General features: G+C 47.8%; 1 protein-coding gene across 3 annotated transcripts in view; it reads right to left on the minus strand.

The window, feature by feature from the left end:
- The window catches only part of TICRR (TOPBP1 interacting checkpoint and replication regulator), a 162,649-nt gene that overhangs the window by 28,330 nt on the left and 121,258 nt on the right, over positions 1–13,061 (minus strand). For all 3 annotated transcript variants that reach the window (XM_077263474.1, XM_077263473.1, XM_077263472.1), the window contains exons 20-21: positions 5,908–7,975; positions 5,702–5,821 (exon numbers count right to left, since the gene is read on the minus strand). In XM_077263474.1, the coding sequence (XP_077119589.1) occupies positions 5,702–5,821; positions 5,908–7,975 (2,188 nt within the window). The remainder of the gene's footprint in view (positions 1–5,701; positions 5,822–5,907; positions 7,976–13,061) is intronic.

Consider the following 13,061-nt stretch of genomic DNA (forward strand, 5'->3'; position numbering starts at 1 on the left):
AGAGAAGGATGCGAACTCCTAGGCCGAGAGCCAGTGCCTTGTTCCTGGGAAAGAGCACTAGACCCCTGGAGGTGTTGTATAGCATTCCCAGGAAGGTCAGAGACTGACTCAGGGTTGGTGATGACCTTTGTAGGTTGACTAACCAGCCCATGCGACTCAGTGTCGATTGTGATTGAGACGCTGAGCTCGCAGTCCTTGAAGGTAGGAGCCTTGATGAGTAGATCATCCAGGTATGGAACGACTACTATGCCTCTGGAGTGCAGGACGTCCATGGTGGCTGCCATGACCTTGGTAAACACCCTTGGAGCCGTGGCGAGTCCGAACGGAGGAGCCGCGAACTGGTAGTGGTCCTGGTCGATTGCGAACCTGAGAAAACTCTGACGAGCAGGTGCAATTGGTATATGCAGGTATGCGTCTTGTATTTCTATGAAGGCGAGATATTCTCCCTTCTCCATGGACGCAATGATGGACCGAAGAGGACTCCAGCAGAAGTGACGAACCCGTACATATTTGTTGAGTTGTTTTAGGTCCAGTATGGGCCGTACGCTGCCTCCTTTCTTGTGGACTTCGAATAGATGGGAGTAGAACCCTCGGAAGTGCCCGGCCGTGGGAACCGGTACTATGACTCCTGCTTGAAGAAGCGAGGGAACCGCTTGGTGGAAGGCACGAGCCTTGGCTGGCGGTTTTGGGGGAACAGAGAGGAAGACTCGGTTCGGTGGGTTGGAGGTTGAACTCTATCTTGTATCCGGAAGACACTAGTTCCCTGACCCACCTGTCTTCTATAGTAGGCATCAAGACTTGCTGGAAGAGCAAAGTCGGCCACCTACGGGTGGGATGTCTTCCAGGGTCCGTGAGTCATTAGGAGGAAAAAAGAAAAAAAAAATCTGAAGTTTACCTCCTTTGGGCTTTGACTGGCCTGCTTTTAACTGCCAGGTCTCGTCCGACCTTTGCGTCGACCATGAGTTGTCCCTGTGTGGTGAACGGTTACGATTTTGTGTTGGACGTGAGACGGGCCAGCCCGAGGAATTCTGAAGGAGTCGGAATCGGTTTTGTTACACTTCTTGTAAGTGCGTATAGGTTTCAGTTGAGGGAGAGAGGTACTCTTACCCCCGGTGGCATTGGATATCATTGTGTCCACCTTTTCACCGAAAAGTCACCCACTGAGATACGGGAGGTGCGTGAGGGACTTCTTTGAGGCTGCATCCGCTTTCCATTCCGCAGCCAGAGGATACACTGAATCGTGATGGTGTTTGATGCTATCCCAGCTATGCCCCTTGCTGAATCCAGAGCTGCATGAAGCATGTAATCTGCTACAACTGCTATTTGAACCGCTTGGTCCGACAGCTCAGGAGCAGATGCTTGGAGGCCAGCTTGTAAATTTTTTAGGCCCAAGCCAGTATGGCCTTGGCAGCCCAAACTGAAGCGAACACGGGAGTCAGGGAGGCCCCTGCCGCCTCGAAAATTGAACGAGCCATGCGTTCTAACTGCCGGTCTGCTGCGTCCCTGAGGGTTGACCTATCTGGCAGTGAAAAGGAGAGTCTGTGCTAGTCTAGAGACTGGGGGGTCCACTTCGGGTGGATCTGTCCATTCCTGGGTGTCCTTCTGTGGGAAAGCGTACCTTGCCTCCAGATATTTGCGATTAGCGTATTTCTCAGGTTGTGAGAGCCGCTCTATAAGGATCGCTTTAAACTCTGGGTGGTTAGAGAAAACCTTAGGCGGTTTCAGAGGTCCTACAAAGGAAATCCTCTGGTGGCAGATTAGAAATGTCCAGCACCTGATGGATGGAAGAGATTATGTCCTCGACTAGCGCTGTATTGCTAGGGGGGGATTGGGATCAGGGACTCCTCCGTTTCCCTGTCTGAGTCAGAGTCGCAGATGCCTTCCGAATCCTGTGTATCACTGAGGCGTCCCCTGCTGGGTGAGCTGGGGAGGAGGCCTTCTCTGGTTGGGGATTGCGGAGATCTGCATTGTCTGCCCCTGGAAGGGGACGGTCTAGATGACTTGGAACTACGGTGTCTCTCCCTAGAAGGGGATGACCGTGTGCTATGGGATGACGCAGATGGACTTGACCTATGGGTCCGCTTGCGTGCTGACCTAGACGTGGATGTGCCAGGTCGTTCTGTTCCTCAAGCTCTCCCTCTGCTGGGTAACGGTCATAGCCGAGGCATGACTCTGCAGAGCCTGAAGCAATGTGGAGGTTAGGTTATCTATAGACTGCGTCATAGATTGCGACCTCTGGGTGACCCATTCCGGCGTTAGACACCGAGGCATTGGCAGGGGCTTCTTGGGGCTCTGACGCAGTAGTCTGGATGCAGTCCTGGCAGTGCGTTACGTGCTGCCACTGGGGAGAGCGGTCCTGCAGGCTGTACAGAATGCATAATAGCAGTCCTGCCTGGTTCTCTTGGACCTTGAGCCCGGCATAGTGCACAGGGTGCAGAAGGGCTGGCTGCAAAGGACCTTACAGGGGTAGAGAAACCTATAGAGGAGCCTTATAGGTAATATGGATTCACAGCCTGAGTAAAACAACCCAGCTGTGATCTTACCCCACCAGTATGCCCCTAGGTCCAGCGCCGAAGATTCACAGTCTTGTGCCCCCGGAGACTGGCTGGCCAGGTCCTGCTGACCGGGAGATGCAGGGTTAATCCTTGCTGCAGTAGAAATGGCCGCCGAGGAGAAGAGGCAGGGGGAGAAGGGGGCGGAGAGCTGAGAAAAAGGCGGCAAAGCTGTGTAAAAACGCGCCCTTTCTGTCTCGATCCGCCCCCTCTATGACACTGTAGAGTGTCATGTTCGTCATCGGGGGGGCGGGCCGGGGGGTGGTGAGGAGGCGGTGGCTTCAGCTAGGCGGAAGCCGGGGCCTAAATTAGATGCCTGATGCCCAGAAGGGCTCCAGGCCGGCGCGAAAGTCCGGGAGGGGGTCGCATCTGAACCGGACCCCCCCGGATTTAAAGGCAGGATAGCGGTGGGGCTGTAAGCGGAAGGGGGGGCCTGGTGAGGGGTCCCCCTGAGGCAGTATAGAGCTGGTGCTGCCGCAGAGACAGGGGCACAGGGAGCCCTGTGTCTGTATGTGCCATGCCTGCCTGCACTCCCCCCGGCCCCAACAGGAGCCTGCAGCTGGGCTGGGGTCCCTGGATGCAGGCACAGAGTGCTGGCCCATTGCTGGGAGCTGTAGAATGCTGCCTGTACAGGCCCTACCTGAGGCGTCTCAACCTAATACCGCCAGAGGGGGATTAGGGAGGGTGCTGTTGTCACCTTCAGGGGCCTTTATCCTCGCCTCGACCTCAACCCAGAAACCAAAAGGAATTGGGGAAGGAGGGGGGGTCTCGACTTCGAACCAGCACCCCAGGGACTGGGGAAGGAGCAACATGGGGAATAGCCATCTCTACTTCAACCGGGCACCCCGTAATAGGGGGCCGAAGAAGGAGCCATTCCGGGAGTCTTGCAGGAGACCCTCTTTTCTTAATCTGTAATCCGTCGGAAAAAAACGGAGTAAAAGAAAAAATCTTAGGTGTGCCTCCTTTGCGACACTAAGCAAAAACTGGAGAAGGCTGATGCGGAACAGGGGTATATACTGCAGAGGAGGAGCCACAGTTAATCTTTTTCAGATTATGCATAGTGTCGCCTCCTAGTGGACAGCAGCATAACACCCATGGTCCTGTGTACCCCAATGAGGCGACAGAGTAAGATAATAGTTCTTGGCAGCAGATCGTTCTGTGTACACAGAACTTGTGATGCTGAGAACAATAGCCGCCTGTACACATTGAGCAATTACATATCGTTTAGGGAATATCTAAGTCAGAGCTCACATTTGCGTTCGGGGGCTTTGCGTAGGGCTGGGCATGTCCTCCATTAAGCCCCGCCTACTTCTGCATGCGTACCTATCTTAACACTGGGTTTTGACACGCCACCCGTCCGCACAAAACGCAACTTGTTGCGTTCCTTTGTGGTCGGGTCAAAACAACGCATCTGCAAGTCCTGAATACCCAATGTTAAAGTTAGGTACGCAGGACACATGCAAAAGTATGCGGAGATAGGCGGGGCTTAACGGAGGACGTACGCAGCCCTCCGCAAAGCCCCCGAACGCTAATGTGAACTTAGCCTAAATCGTGGTTGGCCTTGTAAACAACCTATTAAAACGACTGCTGACCGGCAAAAATGTTACGCTTAACACTGCACATTGCACAGTAAAAATGCAGCTTTAGATCTTACAGATAGAGACCGACTTGTGTAATGTTAACCAGACCAAAGGCGGCCAGCAGAGGCCTTATATTTCACAGCATCAAAAGAAAACAATATTTCCATAAGGGACAGTTACACGCTACCTTGATAAAAAAATACTTAATTTTATTTTTTATATACGCCCTATACAGTAACAAAAAAAAAAAAAAATAGTCGAAAAATTGCAGTTTTTGATGTGGTTTATTAGTCAAAAACGAATAGTGGATCCTAAAAGTAAACACAAATTATACAAATTATATATATATTTATTTAAACCTCATCGATTTAGCAAAAATACACATCAAAACTTCAGTGTCAGAATAGTCTCATTGATCCATATAGATAGATAAAAATACGAACGGCTACTCATCAGGGTTTTGGACCAGTGTTTGGTCAGTGTCAGTTTTTACAGCAGAAAAAAACAAACAAAACTAAAAATGTCCACAGCTCCATCTATCTATATAATCGTCTAAGGGTCACTTCCATCTGTTTGTCTGTTACGGAAATCCTGCGTTGCTGATTGGTCGCGGCAGCCCGCGACCAATCAGCGACGGGCACAGTCTGGCCGCGAATTCTCCCTTCCCTACTCCCGTCCAGTCAGTGCCCCCTCCATACTGCCCTCCAGTCAGTGCCCCCTCCATACTGCCCTCCAGTCAGTGCCCCCATAGCGGTTTAGCAGTCCATTAAACGGACTGCATTACACCGCGGCATAACGCAGTCCGTTAACGCTGCTATTAACCCCGTGTGACCAACTTTTTACTATTGATGCTGCCTATGCAGCATCAATAGTAAAAAGATCTAATGTTAAAAAATAATTAAAAAAAAAATTAAAAATCATTATATTCTCACCTTCCGGCGCCTTTCCAGCTCCTCGCGACGCTCCGGTCCCAAGAATGCATTGCGGCAGTGACCGGAGATGACGTAGGGGTCTCGCGAGACCGCTACATCATCACGTGTTATTGCTGCAATGCATTCTTGGGACCGGAGCGTCACGAGGAGCATCGCTAAATGCCTGGGCTGGATCCGGGGGCTGCAGGAAGGTGAGTATACAACTATTTTTTACTTTAATTCTTTTTTTTTTTTAACAGGAATATGGTGCCCACATTGCTATATACTGCGCTGCGGGCTGCGCTATTTACTGCGCGGGCTGCGCTATATGCTGCGCGGGCTGCGCTATATGCTGCGCTATATACTGCGCTATATACTGCGCGGGCTGCGCTATATACTGCGCGGGCTGCGCTATATACTGCGTGAGCTGCGCTATATATTGCGTGAGCTGCGCTATATACTACTATACATATTCTAGAATACAAGATGCGTTCGAATCGGGCCACCATCTAGTAGATTATAATAGATAAGTGGTCTATCCATAAAAAACCCTGATACAACACGTGACTCAAGGATGTCTGAATGAAGCCTAAAGCAAATATGAAACCACGTCCCATTCTTGTGCCAGCCATGTCTCAGGGAACCAATTAATGCTCACCTTGCTTCTCTCTCTTGGATAAGGGCGTTTTCCCCTTAAACAACATTGGTGACTGTGTTAGGGCCAAAAGTCCACTTGAAGACAAAGAATTTCTCACTACCTTGTTTGGTGAGGTGAAAGCTGAAAAACAATCAAATTGCAACAAATTATAATTTTTTTTTTTATATCCAAAAAGTGCAGTAGATGGGACTAGAACAATAATTTACCAGCAATATTGAAGACATCATCTTCACAAGAACTTTCCTGCGACAGGCTCATATCGGATGACGGCACACATTCTTCCATGTTCTCACAGGGAGCACTCAATGTGCAGGATCGCTTAGAACTTGGTTCTTCTTTTGTGGGAGACATGAAATTGAAGCTCCGCTTTCTGGATTTAAATGACATAGCCCCAATATCAGTCCTACCTTTCCATTCTAAGACCGGGGACTGCTCGAGAAGCCTGGAAACGCCATCTACTATGAGGTCTCCAAAGGGGGAGGCCTTATTTATGTCATGTTCTTGGCTACCTTCATCTCTGGATGGAGCACTGCATGAATAATCCGGATTCTTCTCTTGCCTGAGTAGATGCGACTTCATAGGAAAAGCTTTTTTCTTCCGGGGCCAATTATTAATTACATCACTGCCATTTTTATCCTTGTACTTTGGTGATGGAGTCCATGGGCTTACAGCTTCTGCCTGTGAAGGAGAAGCAGTACTCGATGAGCTCCTTTTTGGTGTGTAAGTATGGCAGATTAATGTCTGCAGTCCACTTTTTCCAGGTGTATTGTGGGAAGATCTTAGGCAAGGGGAGGAACAAGCAGGTTCCAACTTCATAGCATGCTTATTACACCACATCTCCCCAAAAGGGCTTTCATTTCCTTTTTTACTCTGAGATCTATTTGGAGATTTTGGTAAGGTACCCAAATCAACCGTAGAACTGGAGTCAGTCCTTTTAAAACGCAGCTTGGGTAACCCAGACGCTTGCATCTCAAGTTCAACTTCATATACAGGAGGAGGGTTGAGCTTCCTCTGACTTTTTGGAGTTGTAAACTTTGCAGGAATTTGCGGGGTTCCAAGACGTGCTGCCGCTTCTCTTTGTCTCCTATCCACAGTACATCGGAGTCCATATGGTGATGTACACGTTAGATCTCCCCCACCCTTAGGTGTCGTTGGCAAGTGGTTCATTAAACCCCCATCAGAAGATTTTCTCTTGTATAAGACCTTCATTTTTAGGTCACAGCTTTCGGATGGCACAACCTTCGCTTCAGTTATATCAATACTTTCATCTGTTTGAGAGCTATTTATAACAGACTCTGTGCCCTCAGAGCTCTCCAAAGACGACATGTCTAACCTTTCACACAAAACAATAGGTTCACGTTTGCCACCAGGCGACAGGATTTTGTGTATAGAAGAGCGGGTTATACTTGGAGACATGATCTTGGAAACATTATATGTTTTATCCAATATGGATGTAGAAGGTGATTCTAGTTTCACTCGACCTTTATCTGCTTCCTTAGGGGGTTTACTGTTTGAGTGACAAAGGAATTGGCAAGGATCTGAATTTTCCTGAGCACAACCAAGTCCATCATCATTAAGGATGGATTTCCTGGGAGTTTTTAGTGTTGGTAGACAAGGGATCATAGACTGAATACCTGAAGTTTTTCTTGGGGAGAAGAAAGTTACCTTTTTAGGAGTACATTCTACTGCAAGAGCTAACAGGTCTGCACCATTTTTTAATCGTTTCTTTGGTGTTTCAGACACTTTTTGTGGAGTTTGAAGTAAATACCTGGATGGTGCAACACACTGCATGCTTGACATCTGTAACCTGGGAGATTTCCTGGGTGTGCAAGTTGAATGTGATACCCTTGTCGGTGTGTTAGCGCTTGCACTTGGAGTTTTCTGTGGGCTTCTTAAAAATTCATCCTGATATACAGCTGCTACCTCCTTCCGAGGTGTAAACGGATGCCTTATAGATTTTACTGGTGAAATCACACACATACTTGGCGAGCCTCTCCTGCTAGGGGTTGTCTGAGCTAAACACTCGCTTCTTCTTTCAACAGATTTAGAAGGGGTCTTTTCCTCCATTTTAGATGGTGAGAAAAACACGCTTAAGTCTTTAGCTGTGCTTTTTTTCTCGGCCGACGATTTGGAAGGAGTTTTAGGTGTGCACGCTGGAGAGCGGGGTGTTCGAGGAGACCTTCGCAGCAATATGTTGGCTTCATTAAGCTGCTCACAACCTGGTACAGATTTCTGCCTTTTCTTTGGAGTAAACATCTTAGACTTTTCGAATATCTAGAAAAACAATAAATAGGTAAGTACTTGTTTGCAGCAACATTAAAAAAAGATGTGAAAAGTAAAAACTTGCATCTTTTGGCAGATAACTATTGTGTCAATTCTTGATATCTAATCTGGTCCTCTGATTAAATTGTGGATACTTATGTTTAAAATTAGCTGTGTTTTATAGTTGATTTTACGTTCATTAAATAAGGATTTTTTACTCCCTGTAAAATACCTTTCTCATTTTCATTGGAGGACACTGTAATCATTGCATAGTCTTCTGCCACTATTAGGGCTCCTACTCATTTGCGCGAGACTCGGAGGAGTCTCGCATGTTAATACTCGGCGCTGCTGCTGGCACTCAGATTGGAGCGTGCGGCCGCATAGGAATACATGCAGCCACACGCTCCGCTCCTGAGTGTGGGGTGCAGTGCCGGGTATTGACGTGGGAGACTCATCCGAGTCTTGCGCAAGTGAGTAGGAGCCCTTAACGGAACTAACTGAAAATTGGCTCCTCCCTGGCAGACTGTACTTCACATGCTAGCACCAGTCTCCTCAGTTTAGGCAAACAGTGAGAGAAAGTCACAGAAATTAAAACATTTAAAGAAAAATTATGCACGCCCGACAGGGCAACTAAGGGTCGGAGCTGTGTCCCCCATTGAAGACTACGAGAAAGTGATTTTACAATGACTAAAAAATAAAAATACTTATTTCTCCTTATTTAGAGACACCACAACTGTGGGGCATCCCAAAACTGTCCTTAAGGTATTAAAAACGTAAACATTATACAGTTAGAGAACGTTTTCCACCGTTACTCAAGCATTTGCTGCCAGCAGTATCTTCCACCCCAGATTTTCATCTGCTGAAGAAAAGGTGTGGACCCTGTAAAACTTGAAAAGGAATACATTGATGAGCAAATGGCTGCTTTACAGAGCTGAAAGGTCAATACCTGGTGAAGAACTGCCTGGGAAGCTCTTGCAGTCCACACAGAGTGCAACCTAACAATGAAAGGGGGAGCAAAGCTGCCAGAGCTTACCGGGATGACCTGAAGGCATCCGAGAAGAGCTTTGAGAGACAGGTAGAGCTGCACAGCTTCTAGCTACATCCACTTATGTGAGAACCTCTCACAAAGTATCTAAAGAAGAGAGTAATCATCTCACGAAAGTGAAAAAAGCAGAGAGTTCCACTAAAGCGAAAGGAGAGAGCAGAACACACAAATGTTCTGTCCTCAAAAAAGAGAAAAATCCCCCCCCCCCCCAAAACTGGGGAAATCTGTCTGCGTAGAGCAAAAGGGAGAGGAGCGAAAAATGGATGGACCCTTAGAGGTTTCACCGGCTCCCAGGGAATAATATGGGAGCCAAGAGCTTTCCCAGCCCGGGTAGGCAGTCATGACCTCTGGCCTATAAGATAAAATAGGCTAGACCAGGGAAGCCAAGGCAGGAACTTGGAGTCTGTCTTAGTTCAATCCAGACCTGCAAAAAGTAAAAAAGTATATTGCTTTATGAGCACTGCCCATAGGTTCTTATCTATGAAACAGGTGCTAAATTAAATGGCAGTATAGCGACCTTATAGGGCCCTTAAACCTAGTCAGACAACCCTAATGTGAAAGTAAACTAAATGACCAAAAACTAAATTGGGTATAAGAACAAGCCTGGGAAAGATCTGTCTGGATAATATGGGAGGTGTGTGTGGGCATCTATCACAATGAACAGGAGTTCTGGACTCATACTAGAGAACCCTAAGCAAACCAGCATTCAAAATACTCACTCCAGGCTGGGAAAGAAGATTACTCTTATTATGGAAAGGCCAAGATTCCTCAGATGTGGAAAGGCACCTACTGGGGAAAACTATTGTAGGCGGTAGGCTACTTGGGAGACCCTTAGAAGCCCCAGATCTCCACATGCCCTGGAGATCCAGAAAATGTATCAGAAGTCGATCATTTGAAGGACTTGCCTTAACCTCCAAATGAGACAGAGGAGCCAGACTTAGCCAGTGCACCCCTAGAGGTGAAAAGATGCTAACACCGCTAGACTTTGTCACCCAGACTTCAAGGACTATAGGTGAAAAAGGCATGGATAAGGTGGAGACCGAGACAGCATAAAGTATGAAAAAAAAAAAAGTACTGAACTAACAGTTTCAAAAGGAGGACTCAAAAGCCACTCAATACATCTAAAAAGTACCGCCCTACTCAGGAAGAAGCCATCCTGGTGTATCCTGATTAATGGTCTATCGGCTGAAAAAGGCTAGATGAATGTAAGCCACCTGTACCCCACACTGCCCAAGAAAGAGATTTGTTGGGTAAGTCCGTAACCCCCGATTCTAGAATTAGAAGTTAATGTCCCTTATAAAGGCTGAAATCAATAAAAAGGGAGCCCCCGTGCTTCATTGTAAGGACTGGAGCTAGGCTATTTGGACTGCTTAAAGGGGGTTGTCTGGTCCAAATCGATGTTTGCAGTCACTCAGCAGTGTGGGTGCAGACTTACAGTGGGTACTGAAAGTATTCAGACCCCTTTAAATTTTTCACTCTGTTTCATTGCAGCCATTTGGTAAATTCAAAAAAGTTCATTTTTTTCCCGTTACTGTACACTCTGCACTCCATCTTGACTGAAAAAAACAAATGTAGAAATTTTTGCAAATTTATTAAAAAAGAAAAACTGAAATATCACATGGTCATAAGTATTCAGATCCTTTGCTCAGACACTCCTATTTAAGTCACATGCTGTCCATTTCCTTGTGATCCTCCTTGAAATGGTTCTACTCCTTCATTGGAGTCCAGCTGTGTTTAATTAAACTGATAGGACTTGATTTGTAAAGGTACACACCTGTCTATATAAGACCTCACAGCTCACAGTGCATGTCAGACCAAATGAGAATCATGAGGTCAAAGGAACTGGCGAAGGGGGGCGTGGCTATGGAGTGAGAAGAAGAACGCGTTCTGGGAGAGCTCCCTAATATCCTATCACCATCCTGCCCATTAGACCCCTTTATAATCTATATCCTACTGCTGCCGAGACCCCTGGAGGCATAGAGGCTGCTGGCCCCTGGAGAGGGCTGAGGCGGTGACAGGAGAGTGCCGGCGAGGGAAGAAGATGAGCGGTGCGTTGAGCCCCGCGTCTGGCGGCAGCCATCTTCCGGGAGGACGCTCCACTTACAGACAGCGCGGTGCTGTGGATAACTGCGGCTGGAATCCCTCCCTGATCCCCCGGGAAGCACTGGGCGCCTGCAGGTGAGAGCTGCGGGACCCTGGCCCGACGGGAAAGAAGAGGAACGTATAACGGCGGTTGGGGCGGCGGCCATTACTGAAGCGCGCGCTCCTGCAGCAGAGGGCGCGGCGCAGCTCCTCATTATCACAGCTCGGCTGAGAAACAAATACCTGCTCTCCACAGACTAAGGGGCAGCGCGGTGTGAGCTCTGAAAAATTGAGCCCCGCGCTCCCCTATTAGCCATAGCTCGGCCAGCTGTACCTCCAATTAGAGATTTCTTAGGCCCCCTCACTGCTATCACCGCTGCTTAAGATATTCCCTACTGCAGGGACTACGATTAAACTTTCAGCCTACACTTCCTGATAGTACATCAGTGCGTCTCCTGGTCATAGAGGCTCTCAACAACGCCGTATACTATATACAACAGCCCTGGTGTGGCCGCGGGACACTGTTGCAGATCTGATTTAGACCACCTTGCTGTGTCACTTACCTGTTAATCATGCAACGTGCAAAAAATACGTCTGCAGCTGACAAGCTAAAAGAGTTTGCTAGGAGTGATGCCCAGGACAGTACAAGATCTCTTAGGAATAACTCTTCACAAGCCCAGCGGGGGAAAAATCGTCTTTCTGATAATATTGATGAGGTTGAGCAAGATGAACTGACTCTTAAGCAAGCATCTGCACAATTAATGCAAGCTATATCTCTGACTAGAACGTCCCTATCTGAACAAATAGAGGACGTGAACACTGAGGTGGGGCGTCTGAGGCTAGACATGCAAGCTATGAAGGGACGTATGGCGGAAGTGGAGACAAGGGTGTCTCAGGTAGAAGACACCATTAAACCTATGGAGGCCAAATTGGCAAAAGTTGCTGGCTCCACGAACGCCTGGAAACAAAAGGCTGATGACCTAGAAAACAGAATGAGTCGAAACAACATTCGCATCATAGGCCTGCCGGAACGTACAGAAGGCCAGCAGCCTGAAAAATTCCTGGAGGATTGGCTTAAATCCTCGTTGGGAGATACATTTTCTCCAATGTTATCGGTGGAAAGAGCCAATAGAGTCCCCACCAAGTCTCTTCCTCCTGGAGCTCCACCCAGACCTTTCCTGGCACGTATCCTTAACTGTAAGGACAGAGATGCTATCCTGCGGCTGGCACGACAAAAGAGTCCCATCAAGTTCAACGATGCTACAATCTAGATATTCCCAGACTTCTCCGTTGAGCTCCAGAAACAACGAGCAAGATTTGTAGATGTTAAGAAGCAACTCAGAGATAAGAACATTATCTACTCCATGATTTACCCGGCGCGCCTCCGGGTTGTCAGCAACGGCTCCTCCCTGTTCTTCACTGACCCGTCAGAGGCAGCAGACTGGCTGCGTTCCCGTGGGATGTCTAATGGAACAGAACCCTGATGTGTTCCCGGCTAATTTACGGCTACTCAATTGTTAAATTGGAGCTCTCCCTGCGAGCGCTCAACATACCAACAATACCGGACGCTGGAGTCAGCGGGGGTATCCCCAGGCTTACTTGAGGATGGGAGCGTTGAATTATGCTCCTGGATTGTTCAGTTCTTGTTAAGTTTTTTCTTCTTCTTGCTAGAATTAACTAGTCTCAGTAGGTATTTAGGTAAAAGCCGCCTCTGAAACTGCTATAACTTCCTATGCGTAATCAGTGGACATCTCTTACCATCAATGCATACCATGTCTTTAATGGGTGAATATGGGATCTGAGTTGATATGTATGACATGGAACATACGGGGTATTAAATCACCCCGGAATAAAATTAAGGTGTTTTCTCAAATCAGGCGATATCATCCTCATATCGTGGCCCTGGTGGAGACGCATCTGACCAGGGATACGGCCAGAGGTGTACAGAAACCGTGGGTACAATGGTATGCT

The sequence above is a fragment of the Ranitomeya variabilis genome, chromosome 5, assembly GCF_051348905.1.
Source record: "Ranitomeya variabilis isolate aRanVar5 chromosome 5, aRanVar5.hap1, whole genome shotgun sequence".
NCBI classification, from domain to species: domain Eukaryota; kingdom Metazoa; phylum Chordata; class Amphibia; order Anura; family Dendrobatidae; genus Ranitomeya; species Ranitomeya variabilis.